Here is an 18883-nt window from a genome sequence, read left to right as displayed (position 1 = left end):
TCTTGCCCCATACTTGCCTGGACACCTCATTTATTCCCCAGACCCAGCAACTTTGCAGAGAAGGGGAGGGAAGACCCCGAGGCTCCACCCCAGAAGAGCAGGTGTGCTGTGGAAAGGGCGCTGCAGCTGGCTGGGACCCGGATGCTTTGGAGGTAGGGAGTAGGGCATAGGGAGGGAGCCTGCTTGAAGCTAGAGCCTTCGGGCTGCTTGCCTGCACTTTGTCCTTATTCTCCCTTTCATCCCAGTCCTCATGGAACCCTGGAGTTTCTCAAAGGAGCAGCGCGGGCTGGGAATGCTCTGCTGGGGGTTGAAGGACAGCCTTCAAGGGGGGGCATTCCAAGCATTCTTTATTTCACTAGGGGTCAGGCGGTGGGGGCAGAGTAGGGAGCCCGCCCAACACTGAGCCAAGGAGATTTCTTTGGAGAGAGAATAAAGGCAGTGGGGGTGTCTTCAAGCAGCAGGGGACAGAACTGGGTGGGGGAGGGGTGGAAGAAGAGGCAGAGAAGGCTGGGGGCAGGGCTGGACAATCAGCGGAGCCCAGTTCTCCCTTTAGCGCCAACAACAGGAAGAGCAAATTGGGACCCTCAGCCCAGGGCTCCCCCACCTGCGTGTTGAACAGGGCAGAACACGAATGCAGGTGTATCAAGGAGCTTTTGGGAGCCACAGCTGGGTGTTTGTTGTTGGCTTGTTTTTATTAAGTAGCTTCTCTATTTCTCAGCAGGAGTGTGTTAAGGCTCAAAGATCTGTGCCCCACCTCCTCAAACAGAACAACAGAGGCTGTTTCCAGTCGCCGTTCTGGTTTTTAATGGAGTGGTTCTTTTCCTGGCCACAGAGAAGGGAAGAGGGACCATCAGGTAGACGGAATCAGGGCGTGGATGAGGGAGCCAGAGACCTCCTCTGGACAGTGCAACGGAACACGTGGATTTATAAAAGGGCCCCCTTCCCCATGATCAGTAGGGAATCACTGCAAAAACACTTCTCTGTACACAAAAGTTACATGTATAGTGGACTTTCCAGAACACAGTATTCACAGTATAGAAAACAGCAAAATTCACTTTTTTAAAGAACACAGAGCTTGAAAACATAAATAGGACATTCTAGGGTCCGGAAAACCCAGAGACATAGGCACATCCATTCTCAGTAGCCGGAGCAGCATAGAGGCTGGAGAAGGACACAGAGCCTTTGAGGTTCAAGGTGGGGTCCTGAGGCATCTGGGCCCCCTGAGATGAAGTCCAGTAGCAGCCTGAGCCTTTTCAAGTCTTTTAGATTCGTAGCAGCGACTCCAGGAGGCCTGGGCCAGGCTTGGAGGACAGGAAAGGGAAGAGAACCTTTGAGGAAGCAGGTTGTGTGCTCTCTTACTGCTGGAGAAATAAGGACGGGCACCCTACAGGAGACTGTCCGAGGACGTCCCAGGCACATGAGCAGTTTCCGTATTCCAGTTTCGTTGCCGGGTGGGGATGGAGGTGGCGACAGGGATGTAAAGAGTTTCCATCCCTAACGTGGCGAAGTTACCACGCACAGCAATTACAGACATGGGTACTGAAAAGAGTGCTCTTTCCATGGGGCTGTGGACACCAGACAGAGAACCTGGACTTGGCCACGGGCCTTCCCTCTACTTCTCTACCCGTTTCCCCTCCACTTGGTTCCACAGGGCTGAGGACACTGAGCCCTCAATGCCGTTCACGTGCCCATTTTCCTCGTATCCGGTCCTCCCCAGGACTAAACTGCCAACCATCTCAGCCTTCTGGGCTGGAATGCTGGGCCTAGAGGCCGGGGAGAAGGCGTCTCCCCTCAGGGTGTTGCCAGGTGCATCTTAGAGCCTGTCCACTGGGGCAATGCCCCCCCACCCTCAGCTGAGCTTCGAGCAGATGCCCAGGGCCTGTCGGTAGGCCTCCGTCACCTCCTGGCAGTCCCTCAGGGAAAAGCAGCTTTCCCCCAGGGGGTCTTGCCTCCAGCGCCTCAGGCCCCTGCTTCCTGGGCCCTCGGAGGGGGGCTCCTCCAGCCCCGTGAGGTTGTCCACAGACACACAGCCCCGCAGCAGGGGCTCGGGGAGCCGCTCGGGCAGGTCCAGCTGGTCAAAGGACTCGGAGGACAGGATGCTGTCCTCACTCACAGCTCCCGAGGGGCGGCTGGCCCTGGACGGAGGGTGAGGTGAGGCCAGTTCATTCAGGGAGCCGAAGGTGGTGGGGGTGGCGGTGCGGGAGAACTTGCCGTTGTGTTTGAGGATGCCCTTGCGATGGTGGAGCATCCCCGGGGCCTGGGGTGGCTTCTGCTCCACGGAGTCCCTGCTCATGAACACGTCCCCCGCATCCAAAAGCTCCCCGGAATCGCTGGGTTCAGGAGAGGAGTAGTACCCGGATTCCCGCTGCCGGGACTTCTTGAGGATGCCCTTCTTGGGGAGCAGGGGGGCAGCCTGCTCTGGGCCCGTGGGGGACGGGCTGAGCTCAGAGTCCTCCCCCCGGCACTCGGAGGAGGCAGCGACCTTCTTCTTGAGAATGCCCTTCGGGAGTTTGAGGTTGCCCTTGCTGGGGCGAGGGGCGGTGTCGTCAGCCGGGTCCCCCTGGAGAGACTGGGCCATGTCGTTCTCTTTGCGGGACTTCTTGAGCGAATGCTGGCGCTCCAGGCTGGGGGCCACGCTGCCCCCTCCCGGCGCGTGCTGCTTGAAGAAGCTGCACACCTTGGCCCTGTTCTCCAGGAGGGGGCGGGAGGACCGCCGGAGCCAGTCGGCCACGGACGACCGGCCAGAGTCACCGCCAGGGTGCCCTCTCTCCTGCAGAGCCTCCTGCTGCCCCACACGGGTGGCATAGCCCCAGTTGACCCACCAGTGATTGGTTACATCCTCCAGGGTGGCCCGGAGGGCGGGGTTCACCATTAACAGCCACCGGATCAGGCCACAGGCGTCTGGAAGACAAAGACAAGGGGCTTCAGATTGGCAGCCATGAGAACGGGCACCCACCGTCCCCTCTCACTGGCTTACCCCCATCTGTGCTAAGACACCACTCACTCCTCGGCAAGTTACGTTTACTCCCACCGAGGGCTCCACACACACACATGCCCCAGCCCAGCCACCTCCCAGCCTCTGGCTCTCCTGGATGGACTCTGCCAATTTCCTTTCTCATGCCACGCCCCTCAGGGCTCGGGCCCCTTCAGTAGCCTTGTTGTATGTGAATGTGCACCCTCGTTCTCCCCAGAGATGCTACCCTCCGAGGAGGCGGACTGTGCTGAAGGGTAAACCAAGGTTCTTACAATGTAGGTAGAAAGGACAAAAAGATTTCAAAGGATGAGGGCAAAAGCAGTGGAAAGCGAGACAACTATAGCAAAAGGGATCTAGGTTAGACCTTAGGAAGCCTCCCCAAATACAACAAAGCATGTCCATAAGGGCAGGAAGGTCACAGACACTGGAGGCAGAGAGGTAACAGCAGGAGGTGGTGGAGGGTCCTCTCATCTGCATTGGGGTGTCCTCCTCACTCTGCTGCCACTGTTTAACTCCCGCCTCAGGAATTAGCTCAGGACACCAGGGCCTGGATGCGAACACCCATACCTCCCACTCACCTGAGGGTTTAGGTGGCTCCCGGTAGGCCCCGTTGCTGATCTGTTTCACCAGTGTCTTATGGTCCTGCCCGTCAAAAGGCATGGTGCCATGCACCAGGATGTACAGGAGAACACCCAGGGACCAGCTGTCCACCTGAGAGAGGGGGGAGGGGGGAGATCAGCAAGGATGCTGGAGGGCCTCCAGCCCCCCCTGCACCCCAGAGAGAGGCCAGTGCATCTAAGGGCCACCTCCCTCTAGTATCTGGGGGCAAAGGAGTGACGCTGCAGGAGGCACTGAGGCTCAGGGGAGAGGTGCTGTCAATCACCTCTCCTTGGCAGGGGCAGCCACAAACACGAGAGCAGTGGCGAGACCATCCTTCGGGACAGGAAGGGGTGGCTGGCTGGGTGCTGGGAAAGGTGATGGAAACCAGGAAGGTGAGCAGCACAGAACTAGACTGAGGGTCAAGAGATTTAAGTTCTCGTTCCAGTTTGGCCACTGCTGGCTAGAGACCTGGCAAGTCACTACTTTGGGGGTTGGGGGACAGACAGTGTTGAATTTTATGCTCTGAGGAGCTAAAGTCACGGGAAATGGCGGAGGGCGGACACCCACCTCTGGGCCTGTGTAGGGCTTCCCGTTGACGATCTCGGGCGAGGCGTAGAGGGGGCTCCCGCAGAACGTCTGCAGGAACTTGCCTTGGTGGTAGAGGTTGGAGAGGCCAAAGTCAGCAATCTGCAGGGTGGGACAAACACGCAGGGTCACGCCAAGGCCTGGGCTGGTCTGCCGCTTTCATGCCCCTCCCAGACCCCGGGGAAACCTAGGCCCCAGCAGGAGGAAAGGCTGCCCATGACCCCCCGCCCCACACTGGGCACTGTCAACCCAGCTCAGCCCTGGAAGAAAGAGCCCGCGGAAGCTGTGTCAATGAGCGCTTCAGTAGAGGTGTGGGAGGGTTCCAGGGCCCTCCCTGTTCCCAGGCTCCTCTGCTCATGCTGTATTCCACCCCAGGCATATGCATCCTCCGGATCCAGCAAGCCCACCTCCCCTGGGAAGCCCTCCATTGCCCTGAGATCTTCTCCCACGAAGCCCTACAGTTTCCAATGGCCTGCTGTAGCCACTGCCTAGCCGTTCTGTCTCCTCATGTTGCCACATCAATGCTCCCCGTGCTGACCTCCTTCTGTCTCCATCCCTCCTGCAGCTCCTAGCACAGGTGTGACCCATGAATGGGTCTCAATGGGAAGGTTGACCAGATGGAGGGAGAGACTCAACAGCTCATGCCAGTGTCCGGCCCTCAGCAGCAGGCCACCCCACCTCTGAGTAAGCACGCAAGGCTGGGCGGCCCTTCCTAGCAAAGGGCTTGTTTATGTCCACACCTGGGCAGGATCATGGGGTCAGCCCGGTAAGGCTGAGAAGCAACGGTGAGGGCAGAACAAAGATCACGGTCGGAGTGATAGCCCAGGAGAGGGAACCTTCTCACAGGACTCCCTGAGCCATCAGATACCGAGGCTTTGAGAGGCCCCAAGTCCACCTCTCGTTTCCCAGAAAGACCTTTCCCCACCCATCCTCTCGGACAGAGGCTGAGGTCAGTGCCCTTCTGCTCCTGACCTCTTCACCCCCAGCAGAGGGCCATGTGTGTCTAGGGTGGAGAGGGCCTGTTTATGAAACTCTGGCTCCTTCATTTATGGTTTTATTGGCCTCTTATCGAGCAGTTTCCAGTGAAGCCCATATGAGGCAGGTGATTGGTGCAGATGGAGAGTTTGTGCCAGTCCAGGGTTTATTGGCTCTGCTCCCCTCCCCCATCCCACACATCAAAGCAAGCTCCACCTGCTCCGGGAATTGGCTGGGAAGGGGGAATGAAGTCAGTGCCGGGGCACCTCCAAGCACAGGTCATGAGCTACTGGAGAAGGGACTATGTCCTGAGTTCTAGAAGATTCTGAGGAAGTCTGAGTGCAGAGTCAGTGCCCTCCCAGGTACATGCAGGGGCCGGCCTGACATCTGCCCCTTCCAGCACTGTGATCTGAGTTTATCTCATCAGTGTGCCCTTCTCATTCCTAAATTAAACTGCTTAGGCTCAGGGAACCAGACGCTGCAGGAAGCTGGCGCTGGAAGGCCTGGCCTTTGGGGAAAAGTGCCATAGGGCTACCTAACTGCAGCAGATTAAAGTGGGCATGTGTGTGCACATGTGCGCACATGCATGACAGCAGGGAGAACTAAGGCCGTGGTCTGCTCCCTGCCCGTCCCAAGTGACCAAAAACTGCCCCTAGACCTAGACTCCTGTCAGTCTTGTGATGTCGAGAGCACTGGTTGGGGAGTCAGAAGGCCTTGGTTCTAGCCCAGGCTCAGCCTCTCGTTAGCCATAGAACCTTGTGCAAGTCACCCCTTATTTTGAGGCCTTGGTTTTCCATCCTTAAAACGAACACGTAAGTCGGAGCTTGTTCGACTCCTCCTGGAACCCCCTAAGGGCACAGGGATACTTGGCGAGGGACAGTGCAGAAAGGCTGGGAGGAGTGGGAGCTGCCGGAAACAAGAAGTGGGCTCACCTTGATGTTGCCATTGGCATCGAGGAGGATGTTCTCCAGCTTGAGATCCCGGTGGACGACCCCATTCTGAAAGAGGGAGGAGGAGGTTCAGGGGGAGGTCAGCAGGGAGGGCAGTGCCTGAGGGCCTGGTCTGGAAAGTGAGGCAAACACAAGGCGGTGTGGGGGGAAGGGGAGGGGGGCACAAGTCGGCTGGGAATACCCATGGTTATCACAGGCCCTTCCACCTCTGGCCAAGGGACTCAAAGCCTCGTATCCCTTAGGCCGAGAGCCCAGAATCGAGTCTTGCCTCTGCTTGGTCTCCCTGTGTGATCCTGGATCAATCTGGAATCTCTCTGGCCCAAACCAGCTCCGGAGCCCAGGGACCACCCCTCGGAGCAGGGCTGGGAGGGTAGGGGCCCACCTGGTGGCAATAGTGCACAGCGGAGACGATCTGCCGGAAGAAGTGACGGGCCTCGCGCTCGCTGAGCCGCTGCCGCTCGCTGATGTAGTCATACAGGTCGCCCCGGCTGGCGTACTCCATGACGATCACCATCTTGCTGCTGTTCTCAAACACTGGGCAGAACAAGATGGGACATCAGGACCCTCCCGAGCACACTGCTCCCCCTGGGGGCCACCGGCCTCGCCCTGGCCCTGGACCAGACACCTCCCTCCAGCACCTTCCTCCAGGGATGTCTGATGGGGCAGGAGGGTGGCAAGGAAGGGCAGGAGAAGGGCCTCTGAAGCTCTCCACATCTTCCAGCAGCAGCTCGTTAAGGCCAAGGAAACTGGCTCACCCGCCCTCTCCTTGGAAGTTCTGGCTTTTGTGGGTTCTTGAAACCACCTTGCAAGTTCCCAAAGGGCAGAGCCATCGCTGGATGAGAATGGAAAGGCTGTCGGATTCAGAATTCGGTGCTTTTTGCTTTGGGACGTGGGGCAAATCTCTTCTTGACCCATCAGTAAGAATGTCGGTTTGGGGTTTGAATCCTGGCCCCATCACTCACTAGCTGGGTGACCTTGGCAAGCTATTCAACCAGTGTGCCTCAGTTTCCTCATTTGAAGAGGGGGATGATAATGGCAACCTCTGAGGGCTGCGGTGAGAGCTGGATAAAAGCCGGTGACGGCCGGGGGCTGGCTGAGCAAGCAGGCGGAGGGGCTGACATAAACAAGCCCTCAATACGTGCCACCTACTGTTAGATGTATTAGCAGTGTCCTCCTAGATGTAATATATATAATAATGCCCACACAATGCCTGCCTTGAGGATCAGAAAAGGGACAGAAGTATATGTAAGTGCTTTGTACACTATAAAGTACAATGGAGAGCTGAGTATTCATCTCCCCCAACACCTTTGACTTCCCACCCAGAGTACTTCCAGGGCCTTAATTGACTGGCTGGGCTCCTGGCAGTCAGCCTGCCCCATCTGGCTCATCAACACGTGTAGGAGGGGCCCTCCTGCCCCCTGAGGACTTGTCCTGGCTGGAGCCCCCTGGAAAGGTAGGGAACGAGTAGGTCACCAAACTGGCCCTTCAGCTGGATTATGTCAGAACACGCATGGCCCTGACATTGCATCTTTGTGTCAAACAGGTCCTAGGAGTTGGGCTTGTTGGGCCAGCCCCAGGCTGCTGCTGTCTAGCAGGTGAGAAGGAGCTGAGGGAGGTGGCTTCTCCCAGGAGGAGTCCCAGCTCCAAGGCACTTGGATACATGGCCGGGAGGACTGAGCTTTTTCCCAGGGGAACATGAGTGAGTGGCCCTGATGGGTGGTGGCCCAGCCTCCTGGAATGTGTCTAGCTGAGCCTCTCCCCCTGTGGTTCTCCATATCTCTGCAGCCTTTGTGCCATGAAATTGGGGGTCAAGAGCCAGCACATTCTGGACAGCAGCTAGGTCAGTCCCCCCACCATCCAGTTCATACCTCCTGCAGGCTGTGGCAGGATGGGGATGGATTGGGATGGATTGGGAGAGCCCTGCCACACACACAGTAACTATGATGGCCCTACATCTGCAGAACTGGAAGGTGAAGGGGAAGCCACATCCTGAGCTTCAAAGCTCAGTGCCCAGACCTGGCTGGCGATATGGGTATGGGACATGCACCCATATGTGTACACACACACACACACACACACACACACAGCGATCACCAAGCTCAGCCGGGCTTAACCAATACTCCGCCATGCCCACTCTTCCCTGGGGGAATACACAGAGACACAATTGGCTTTCTCAGCTACTTGCCTGGGCTCCTGTGGGACAGGCTCAGGCCACAGGGCCATGTGAGTGGCTCTACCCTTAGCCTTCCTATGATATAACCCAAGAGAGAACACTTCTCTCCTATTTCCCACCATGAATATTCAGATAGAGGGCAAAGCCATTGTCTCCCTCCCTCTGCTGCTATCCCTTGGTCCCATCTAAGTGATATTATGTAAAGGCTGGAAGCAGACAGATGTGTGTGGGAAGGTGTTCCCCCTCTTTTCCTCGTCCCCCCACCCCTCTTGCTTACTTTGTTGTCTGGGTCACAGGGAACAGAGCAGCTGGAGTGGAAAGCCACCACTGTTGTCAGAGCGAGAGGAGGCTGGGAAAGATGATAAGGAGAGGTGGGAGCCAGCCCCATGGCGGGAATGACTCCGAGGACAGGGCAGGCCGGAGGAGGCTGGCTCTTTAGCACCCATGCACCCGAGACAGGTGCAGGCCTCTATGTTTCAGCCTCCCCCGTATCGCGGAGGCTCTTCATTGGGTTGGGGAGGTAGCGTTCAAGTACAGAAACCCTAACAATAACCACAAAAAGCCTACAGTACACAGAGTTCCTCCCATGAGCTGAGCACACGGTGACATTTTATTTGGCCTTTGCAACTACCCTGTGACGTAGGTGGGATTATCCCGTTTTACAAATGAGGAACTGAGGCCCACCCTGAAACTAAATTGAATAGTTGCCCAAGCCACACCACTGCATTTCAAATCCAGCTTTTGCCCAACTCCAAAGCCTGTGTCTCTTTTCTTTCTTTGTATCATCTGTTCCGACTGCTCCCACACACACACACACACACACACACACACCGATCACCAAGCTCAGCCTGGCTTAACCAGTACTCCGCCATGCCCACTCTTCCCTGGGGGAATACACAGAGACACAATTGGCTTTCTCAGCTACTTGCCTGGGCTCCTGTGGGACAGGCTCAGGCCACAGGGCCATGTGAGTGGCTCTACCCTTAGCCTTCCTATGATATAACCCAAGAGAGAACACTTCTCTCCTATTTCCCACCATGAATATTCAGATAGAGGGCAAAGCCATTGTCTCCCTCCCTCTGCTGCTATCCCTTGGTCCCATCTAAGTGATATTATGTAAAGGCTGGAAGCAGACAGATGTGTGTGGGAAGGTGTTCCCCCTCTTTTCCTCGTCCCCCCACCCCTCTTGCTTACTTTGTTGTCTGGGTCACAGGGAACAGAGCAGCTGGAGTGGAAAGCCACCACTGTTGTCAGAGCGAGAGGAGGCTGGGAAAGATGATAAGGAGAGGTGGGAGCCAGCCCCATGGCGGGAATGACTCCGAGGACAGGGCAGGCCGGAGGAGGCTGGCTCTTTAGCACCCATGCACCCGAGACAGGTGCAGGCCTCTATGTTTCAGCCTCCCCCGTATCGCGGAGGCTCTTCATTGGGTTGGGGAGGTAGCGTTCAAGTACAGAAACCCTAACAATAACCACAAAAAGCCTACAGTACACAGAGTTCCTCCCATGAGCTGAGCACACGGTGACATTTTATTTGGCCTTTGCAACTACCCTGTGACGTAGGTGGGATTATCCCGTTTTACAAATGAGGAACTGAGGCCCACCCTGAAACTAAATTGAATAGTTGCCCAAGCCACACCACTGCATTTCAAATCCAGCTTTTGCCCAACTCCAAAGCCTGTGTCTCTTTTCTTTCTTTGTATCATCTGTTCTGACTGCTCCTACACACACACACACACACACACACACACACACACACACACACACACTCCCAGGTTCAAACGCCCTGCCTCTGTACCTTCGTGGATGGCAATGATGTGGGGGTGGTTGAGTGACGACATGATCTCAATCTCTCGCCGAATGTGCATCAGATCTTGCTCATCTTTGATTTTGTCTTTCCGGATCAACTTGATGGCCACCTGGGAACAGAGAATGTTGGAGAATGAAGAGAAAGGTCTGGCAGCTAACAGTGTCCCGGAGGACACTCTCAAAGTCCTGACTGTGGTCTGCTTGCTGCTGCTGCTGCTGCTGCCAAGGCCACAGGATGCACCCAGGGATGCCACCCCGACCTCCACCGGGGAAGATGGCGGAGAGGCTGAAGAGCACCTTCTCTAGGTGTGGTCCATGCAGCAGGAAGGAGTGAGGACCAGTGATGAACAAGGAAGGTAACAACCATTCAGAAGGCTGATGTTAGCAATAAAAAAAAAAAAAAAAAGAAGGCTGATGCTTTGTGACTTATACCATGCAGCAGGAAGGAGTGAGGACCAGTGATGAACAAAGACGGCAACAACCATTCAGAAGGCTGATGCTTTGTGATTTATGTACATAGCAAATTTACCCTACTACACCATGAGGACAAGGATTTGCCCACCACTGGATCCCTGATGCCAAGCACAGTGCCAGGCACACAGCAGGCACTGCGCAACCATTTGTTGTGCTAGTAAATTAACCGGCCCTCCCCACGGCCCTGGGAGGTAGGCACAGAAAGTATCTTCATCCCCATTTACAGGCAAGGAGACTGGTACCCAGAGGGGTCAAGTGACCTGCTCCAAGTCATACTGTCACTAACTGGCACCGACTGGGATGAACCTGGACAGCATTATATTAAGTGAAATGAGCCAGACGCACAAGGCCAAATGCTGTACGAGCCTATCTGTATGAGGCGACCAGAATCGGAAAATGCATAGGCCAGGAAGTAGAACAGAGGTGACCAGGGGAAGGGACCGGTGGTGGGATGAGCAGTGACTGTTTAGTGGGTACAGAGGGTTTCTGTCTGGAGTGATGAAACGAGGTGAGGAATGCATGGTGGTGATGGTTGCACAACATTGTAACTGTACTGCATGCCACTGAATTGGACACTGAAATGCTTAAAATGATCAATTTTATGTTATCTATATTTTACCACAAAAAAATTTATGAAAACAAAAAACCCCACACAGGTCTCTTCGGTCCAGGGAAGGAATGTCCCTCTCCCAGCAACCGTGTCCTCCGGGCTTTGCTATCTTGTCTGTAAAGGTGAACATACCATAAAAGGACGAATGTTCCAGATGGTTTTCGTGACAGGTCAGCAAGGGTGGAGGGAGAATGAAGAAAGAGCTGCCAGATGCCCTTTCAGCAGAGCTCTGGAGACGGAGGGGTCTCTGTCCCCCTCCCTCTCCATCCCACGCAGGGCCAAGGGGACAGAAAGGGGAGAAACACAGCTGTGCAGTGTGTGTGTGTGTGTGTGTGTGTGTGTGTGTGTGCGCGCGCGCAGAAGACACGGCCTGGGGAGCCAGGAGACCGGGGTCCTCCTCCAGGCTCTGTCCCTGTCCCCATGGGCAGTCCCACCTTCTTTTCAGTGAAACAAACAGGCTGAACGGACCTGTGCGGTGCTTTCCCGCTTTGACTGTGAGATGAGCCACGCAAATGTCACCAAATGCCACGGCCTGAGAGGCTTTCCTCGCTGGCATCGGGTGCTGGGGAGGGGCGGGGTGTCACAGGGCTGGTCACTTCCTGTCAAGGCTGGTGCAGGGACATACAAATGGTAAACACAAGACTTCCCCTTCACGGGACACAGCAAGTTATGAGAAACCCGAAGGCACAGACTGAGGTAAACAGCTCCTCATTCAGTTTCCCAGGAGGGTTGGCCTCCCCTCGAGGTTCAAAAGGAGACAGAAAAGGAAACCACTTCTGGAAGGGAGGGGCCTCTAATCCCCCCTTTCACAGGCTCTGGAGGCGGACAATGGCTTCCTGCTCACAGGGACAGCGACAAGAATGCGGAACAGCCCAGCGTAATCCCGTAAGAGGAGCTGCGGACAGTGCCCAGGGCCGTCACCCCGGCAACGGGCCATCGGCGCGCCCTCCTCCCCGGGAGCTGCCTCGGTGAAAGAGCGAGGCCCAGCTCTCTGCGTCCCTGAGCAGGACAGGGAGGACAATGGCAGCGGGAGGGACTGTCACCATGGAGCCTCCCGCCAAGATGCTGTGGAGGCCCACGCTGCAGCTGCAGGTGCTCGCTGCACGCCCCCACCCCTTCTGCTCCAAACCACCCCCGCGAGCTGTGCTGCAAAATCCCTGGTTTAGAATTGGACAGGGGGTGGGGATGGGGACAAAGGGGCTGGAATCCTCCATCAGCTCTGAGGTTTCAGCCTGGAGCGCGACTCCTGCACACCTCTCTACCCAGACCCCTCTCCTCTCCCGGGAGACACGATTTTATGGACTAATTCTTTTCTCTCTAAATGTCTGCATTTTAATAATCAGACAATGGATAAAGTACTACGTACTCTTCAGATAAAGGGCCATAAAAACCTATTAACAGATAGTAAAAAGTCATACATGAATCACTTAACTTGATAATGAGACAGAACTATTTGAAAGCTTAAGATGCACACATATGAAAAGGCTAAGCACATCTTGGATGTATAGTTGTGTACACACAAACAAATACAACAATGAGAGAAACGATCCTAGGCTTAGGAGGCAGAGCTCTCAAAAAGACAAGACCTAAAAGAAAGGAGGTGCCCCCCACCCCCCGCCTTGAATAAAGGGGTCTGAGCCGTGTTAGAAACAGCAGTCTGGTGGATAGAGGGTACAAGTCAAACCTTGAGATCCATTTCTCTCAAATTTGGAAGCCTATGACTCTACATCAGAATTGTTAACCTCCATGGACAGTCCAGTCCCATCCTCCTGTAAGCTTATGCTCTGGCCTCAGGGGGGAGGCCAAGGACCCCAATCATCTACATTAGGTCTTAGGAGAGCACAGTGTGTCTGGCACTTCCCAGGAAAGAAACAAGAAATGTCAGCAGGCCTCCACCAGTCCCTAAGCAGGTGACAGACCAGAAGAGCAAGGTGTCAGTGCCCTGGTGGGGCTGGGCTGCTGTTCCTCAACCTATCCCATGAGAAGGGCCCTTAGCTACCTGCTGACTAGCCTAGCAAAGTAAATTAGATGTAGCCAAAGCTCAGGCCTAGACACAGCTCTGCAATTGAAAGTACTCAACAATTGTTTACTGGTGAGCACGAATCGCAACCTAGATATATTGGTGAAGTCATTGGGCTGATCCCTGACTGATGGGGCCAGTGCCAGATAAGATTTTCTGCCTTTCTTCCCGGGCATGGGTGGAGAGGCAACCTCTGATACAGGCACTAATTCGGAGGGACCTTTGTTCTCCATCTGCAAGGTAGCTGAACAACCATTCTCTAGAACAGTGGTTCTCAACCTTCCTAATGCCGAGACCCTTTAATACAGTTCCTCATGTTGTGGTGACCCCCAATTTCATTGTTACAAATAGAACATAATTAAAGCATAGTGATTAATCACCAAAACAACATGTAATTATATATGTGTTTTCCGATGGTCTTAGGCGACCCCTGTGAAAGGGTCGTTTGACCCCCAAAGGGGTTGCAACCCACAGGTTGAGAACCGCTGACTAGAATAAAAACATACTGACTGGAGCTGAATGGATCACCCAGAGGTAGAGAGATCACATGCCCGGAGACAATCCTGGTTCATCCCAGTAATTTTACTAATAGGGACCCCTTCTTCTCTAAAGTATCCAGGTTTAGATAATACAGTATGCGGCCACTCTACTCAGAGGGAACAGGGAACCCAGACACAACAATTATATTAATGGACATGAGAACACTAGGTCTGTGGAGTGAGTGTCAAGAGTGGCAATCTTTCGTTGCCACTGCTGAACTCTGCAACTCAAGACGAGTCACTTAAATAATCTGGTCAACTGGTCTGGCTGGTTTGATTGTCCTCATCTGGAAAATGAAAGGTAATTTATTCTCCAAACACTTGCTGAACACCTACTATGTGCCTGGTGCTATGTTTGGAGTTGGGGATTTAGACAAAAACTGGACAGTCCCTCTACCAAGATCTTCAGTCCAGTGGTAGGACTGGCAATGCAAATCAACTCCCAGTCGAGTGTGATGGGTGTGAAAACGGAGACCCCTGCCTGCCAGGGGCTCCAGGAGCGCTGGAGAGAGCTTCCTCTGCCCGGAGGAGCAGGGAGAAAAGGGTTTCAGATCTTGATAGATGAGTGGGGTTTGCCCAGCCAAGGAGGGTAGGCTGGGGAGGGGCAACAGGGGCATCCCAGGCAGAGAGAAATGTTTGAGCAAAGGCCAGAAAGAAAGGGACCATTCACAAATTTGCACACCAGGATCTCTAAGCTCCCCTCCAAACGCCAGCATTGTCTGCTGAGTGTCTTCAGAAATGGGTCAGCCGCTACTATGCCAGGAAGGTGCTGGCCCAGGATTGTTATAAAGAGCTTGTTCCGAGGCCCTATGCTATGTCTCTGTTAACCTGCCAGAGCCCAGCTCCTACTGATACCAGCCCAGGGATTTTCTCGCTCTGGTGGCCCTGCAGGGCGAATTCCCTACCCCAGGTCGCAAATGGCAAACACTGCAGAAGAGGTGCACCGACTCTTTGAAGGTTCCCTGATCTACATCAAGGCAGAGTCAGGATCCAAGAGGGAGAGGTGTTCCCTGGAGAAGCTGCCATCTCAAAAGACAAAAGATCCTTGCAGGTGCCCTGCCCTGCCTCCAGCTCCCTACCTCCCGCCCCTGGAGCAGGGAATGCCCCACACTCTGCCCTGGGCCAAGCTGTACACTACCACCAGCCACCCCCATCCCACTTATATAAACACTGGGGAGATGGGTGCTGGGGTTCAATTGGTTAAACACTGCCCCTACCCACCCCCCAACTCAGATCAGGAATGATCTGGACTGAGGAGAGGATGGCAGAAAGGTCTTAGAAAAACAAGACCTAAAGGTGCTGGTCCCAGGTCCCAGGAAAGAGGGTGCAAACTGGGCATCTCAAGGTCCTTGGCTCCTCTCTGACCTTTCATGAAGCAGCTGCCATCTGGGAGGTGGGGCAAGGAGATGGAGGATGACCCACTTAGATAATGGAGGAGAGGCTGAGCTGGGCTGGCCTGGGCCGGGCAGAGTGGGTGCTCACCACCCCACCAAGCCTGCCAGAGAACCAGCCAGGGAGAGGAATGGGCTCCAGGAATGAGGGGAGTCTGAGCTGCTTCCCCTAAACCACATGCTGTGCCCACCCCTCCTTGCCACCCTCCTGCCCACTCTGCCAGGTTGCTGGGCAAGGCACTTCCCTGCCCAGCTCTCTTGTGTGGTTTGGCCAGAGCCCAAGGACAAGAGTCGCCTGTAGCCGGAGCCTCCTCCCTGCTGCTGAGCAGGCAGGTGCAGGAGGCACTGGGAGGGCAGCTGGCCAGGTGGGAGCCCTTCTCTGGAGTAGGGGCTGAAGGAGAGACTAGGACTTTGAACAAAGCAGAGAGCAAAGTGGTTAGGCTTAAAGAAGCGGAGCACAGCCCAGTCTCTTGCTCAGGGCAGACAGACCCAGGATGGATGCCTCCCGGAGAGGGGAGGGTCTAGTCAAAGCAGCCTCGCTGGGATGACACTGTATCAGCTACTGTGCTCAGCACTTGACAATATATTATCTTATTTAAGCCTATGAGAAGACCATGCAGTAGGAGTTACTATCACCCCACTTTACAGATGAGGAAATTGAGGTACAGAGAGGTCACAGAGCTGGTGAGCACTAGAGGCAGGATTTTGAACCCTTGCAGTCGGACTCTGAGTTAAGCAGCCTTCCTGACAAGGTAAAAACCAGGAATGTAGTGTAGTTCACCCACAACCAGGATCCTTTCTAGGCAGAGTGTGTGTGTGGGAGTCAGTTCTCAGTGATCCGCCAACTGCCTGAAGCTCTGAGAAGGTGACTGGAGACGACTGTTGGAATGACAAAACACACTGAGACAGGCCGGGCCCAACTGAAGGCCAACTCTCAGACCAAGACTCAGTAGTGGTGATCCAGGACTTGGGGTGGTCAGATCAGGAGCCTATGTTGCAGGCATGCCACTAACCAGCCTTAGAACAAGTCTCCTCTCCTCTCTGGGCCTCTGTTTCCCCATCTGTCAATGAAGGAATAGGACCATCTCAGTCATATTCAAATCCCAACAAGCCATATAATATGTCAGACAGAAGCACCTCTGCCCCAGATCATTAGCCATTTGGACCCCCCTCATGTTCCTCATGGAAGCCCTTGGAGGTTAAGACTTCCATGCAGATCATCCCAAAGGCTCTGGTCAACCCTACCAGCGGGTGTTTTTCTCTTTAGGGGGAGGGGGAGTGAGGGAGCTGGGAGGGTCACAGGAGGAAATGTCATCGGGACACCAGGAATGTACTTGGAGACTAGAAGATCCAGAGCAAATATTTGTTTTTCCTTTGATGCCCTCCTGGAGTAGCCATTAGTCCTGCCCACCTGCCCCTCCCTCCGGACAGTCCCATCCAGCCCCTGACAAGCTCATCTAGGCAGGCTGGGGATGGAAAAAGGTCTGTAAAAGTGGAGAGAAAAGTAGGATGCGAGTCACCCAGCAGGTCTTCCTCCGAATTTAGCCTCTACCAATACTCTCAGTTCATTTTGAGGGGGTATCTTGGGTGGCTCCCACGTCTCTCTCTCTCCCATTGAAGATCCTGAGGTTGGTCTCTCTTCAGGGGGGACAGTGAAGAGGCAGGAATGAGAGGGGGAGGGGGGAGAGGACTCCTCTCCAGAACTGAGGAACCATTAGCGCACAAGGAGAAGAGACCCTGAGCAAGTGCCCAGCAGAAGCACAGGATGGTCTATGGACCAGGGAGGTTCAGAACAGGTCCCATTCCTACAGATCTCAGCTCCCTGCATGGGGCGGGGAGTACCTTCTGGAGTCAGTGCTCTGATATAACAAGAGCTGGACTCCCTGCCTACAGACACTGCGATTTGAAAACTGAAAGCGGGTTTATCTCATTCCAGAATCAATAAGATCTCTCTATTGCTCCACACCCCACCTCCCGCCTTCCTCCCTCTCTCTCCTACTAGTGTATACAGTGACCTAGGTCAAAAGCCTGATGAGATCTATAAACTTAAATCTCAGTTTCCCATTTTTGGGGCCCTCCAGACCTCCCAACCCAACCTGCCCCCCACAATCAGCTATTTCCCAGCTAAGCCCCTGACAAAGCCTGGGCCCAGGAGCCTGAAGCCTGGAGCCTCACCAGGCCCTCACACTTTATAGAAAGAGAAAGAAAAGGAAAGTCAGGAAGTACATGATTGCCCAATAGCTGTAACCTGGCAGCAGGCAACAGGGGACCATGCCAGGCAATAGCAAAAAAAACATACCCGGTCCTATTAATGGGGCCACAAATCCATCCCCTTTTGCCAGCATCCACTCTCCTTCACCAATGAAACGACTTCTTGAATTTCAAACCAGCTACTGGCTGCTAAAGCAAACAATCTGGGGAGGCAACTGCAGCCATAGCCGATAGGGCAAACCATGGCTACACACACACACACACACACACACACACCCCTGTGCTTCCACACATCTCATAACCAGCACCCAACTGGATTTGGCAAAACAATCCCTAGAGCACCTGCCCTAAAAGGCTTGCTAAAATACAGATTATTTGGTCCCATCCCAGACCTTCAGGATAAAGCCCTGTGGGTGTGGAACCAGAGAATAAGGATTTCAAACAAGCATCCCCGTTGACTCCTATGCATATTAAACTCCAGTTTGAAAACCACTGTTAACTAACGTTCGGCAAGCCTGCCACTCTTTCAGATATAAGCATCAGTTCTCACTGTGGTTTCTTCATGTCAGAACAATTTACACTCGCACTTGCTTCTCATTTAATCCTCAAAGCAGCTTGTGAGGGAGGCTGAGGTTTCTCCGTATTTGCAGAAGGGGAAACTGAGAGTACAGAGATAAATCAATTGCTCAAGGTCCCACAGATTACTACTATTACTACAACATGTACACACACATACACACCAAATTAACAGGACACCTTCCTGAAAAGGCCTTGGACCCAAAGGTATCTTGGGGCACCCTGGACCTTGCACCAGAGCCTGGTTTCACATTTCTCAGAATAAAAAACTCATCATATTGCTGGTGTTGGTTAGTGGTTGAGTGATGACCTATGAACTAGGAGGTCAGAGTTGGATCCCAGTCAGGGCACATGCCCGGGTTTTGGTTTCGATCCCTAGCAGGGGGTGTACAGGAGATAGCCTACCAATGATTCTCTTTCATCCTTGATGTTTCTATCTCTCTCTCCCTCTCATTCTCTAAAATCAATAAAAATATATTTTAAAAAAACTCATCATACGGAAACTTCGGCTCACTCTTAGATTTAGAAAGGACTTCGGTGTCGAACCTACCCCCACCCCATCCCTGTGCAGACCTCCGTAGTGTGCTGGGCTGCCAGACTCACAGAACTGAGTTGAGAACTGGAGGCCTCACTCATTCATTTAAACACACACATTTACTGGTACTAACCCCCTGCTAGGATCAGGTGCCTTCTACTTCCTCTTCCCATTCCACTCTATTGGGAGTCTGTGCCAAGCAAAATCCAACTCAAGTTCCATCTTCTATAGGGAGACCTCTCATCTCTAAGGACGCTATTAGACTTCTAGGCACCCTGCACCAACTGTCCGCCTCCTCATTGGCCATCATCACACGCTGCCCGGTGTTCTTGGGGTTCTCAGGTCCACGACCATTGTCCTGCAACCATGGACAGACACATCTGCAATACACACCCCCACCGCCCCCAGCCCCGCGATCTCAGCTTGGTGAGGACGGCGTGGAGGGGGCCAGGCCCCGGAGCACG

At 54.2% G+C, this 18883-nt stretch overlaps 1 protein-coding gene across 1 annotated transcript; it reads right to left on the bottom strand.

Moving 5' to 3' along the window:
• Positions 1 to 780: 780 nt before the first annotated feature.
• On the bottom strand, positions 781 to 12084 carry NUAK2 (NUAK family, SNF1-like kinase, 2). Its single transcript, XM_014532501.1, has 7 exons — positions 11992 to 12084; positions 10053 to 10323; positions 6467 to 6618; positions 6067 to 6132; positions 4142 to 4261; positions 3553 to 3685; positions 781 to 2901 (listed from the first exon to the last, which is right to left on the bottom strand). Exons 1-7 carry the CDS (start codon positions 12082 to 12084, stop codon positions 1850 to 1852), a joined length of 1887 nt encoding a protein of 628 aa, XP_014387987.1. The 3' UTR covers positions 781 to 1849.
• Between the last annotated feature and the right edge of the window lie 6799 nt (positions 12085 to 18883).

Source organism: Myotis brandtii, unplaced genomic scaffold (assembly GCF_000412655.1).
Source record: "Myotis brandtii unplaced genomic scaffold, ASM41265v1 scaffold898, whole genome shotgun sequence".
Classification (NCBI taxonomy): Eukaryota; Metazoa; Chordata; class Mammalia; order Chiroptera; family Vespertilionidae; genus Myotis; species Myotis brandtii.
The sequence above is the reverse complement of the archived record's forward strand: the minus strand, read 5'-3'. Positions and strand labels throughout refer to the sequence as shown.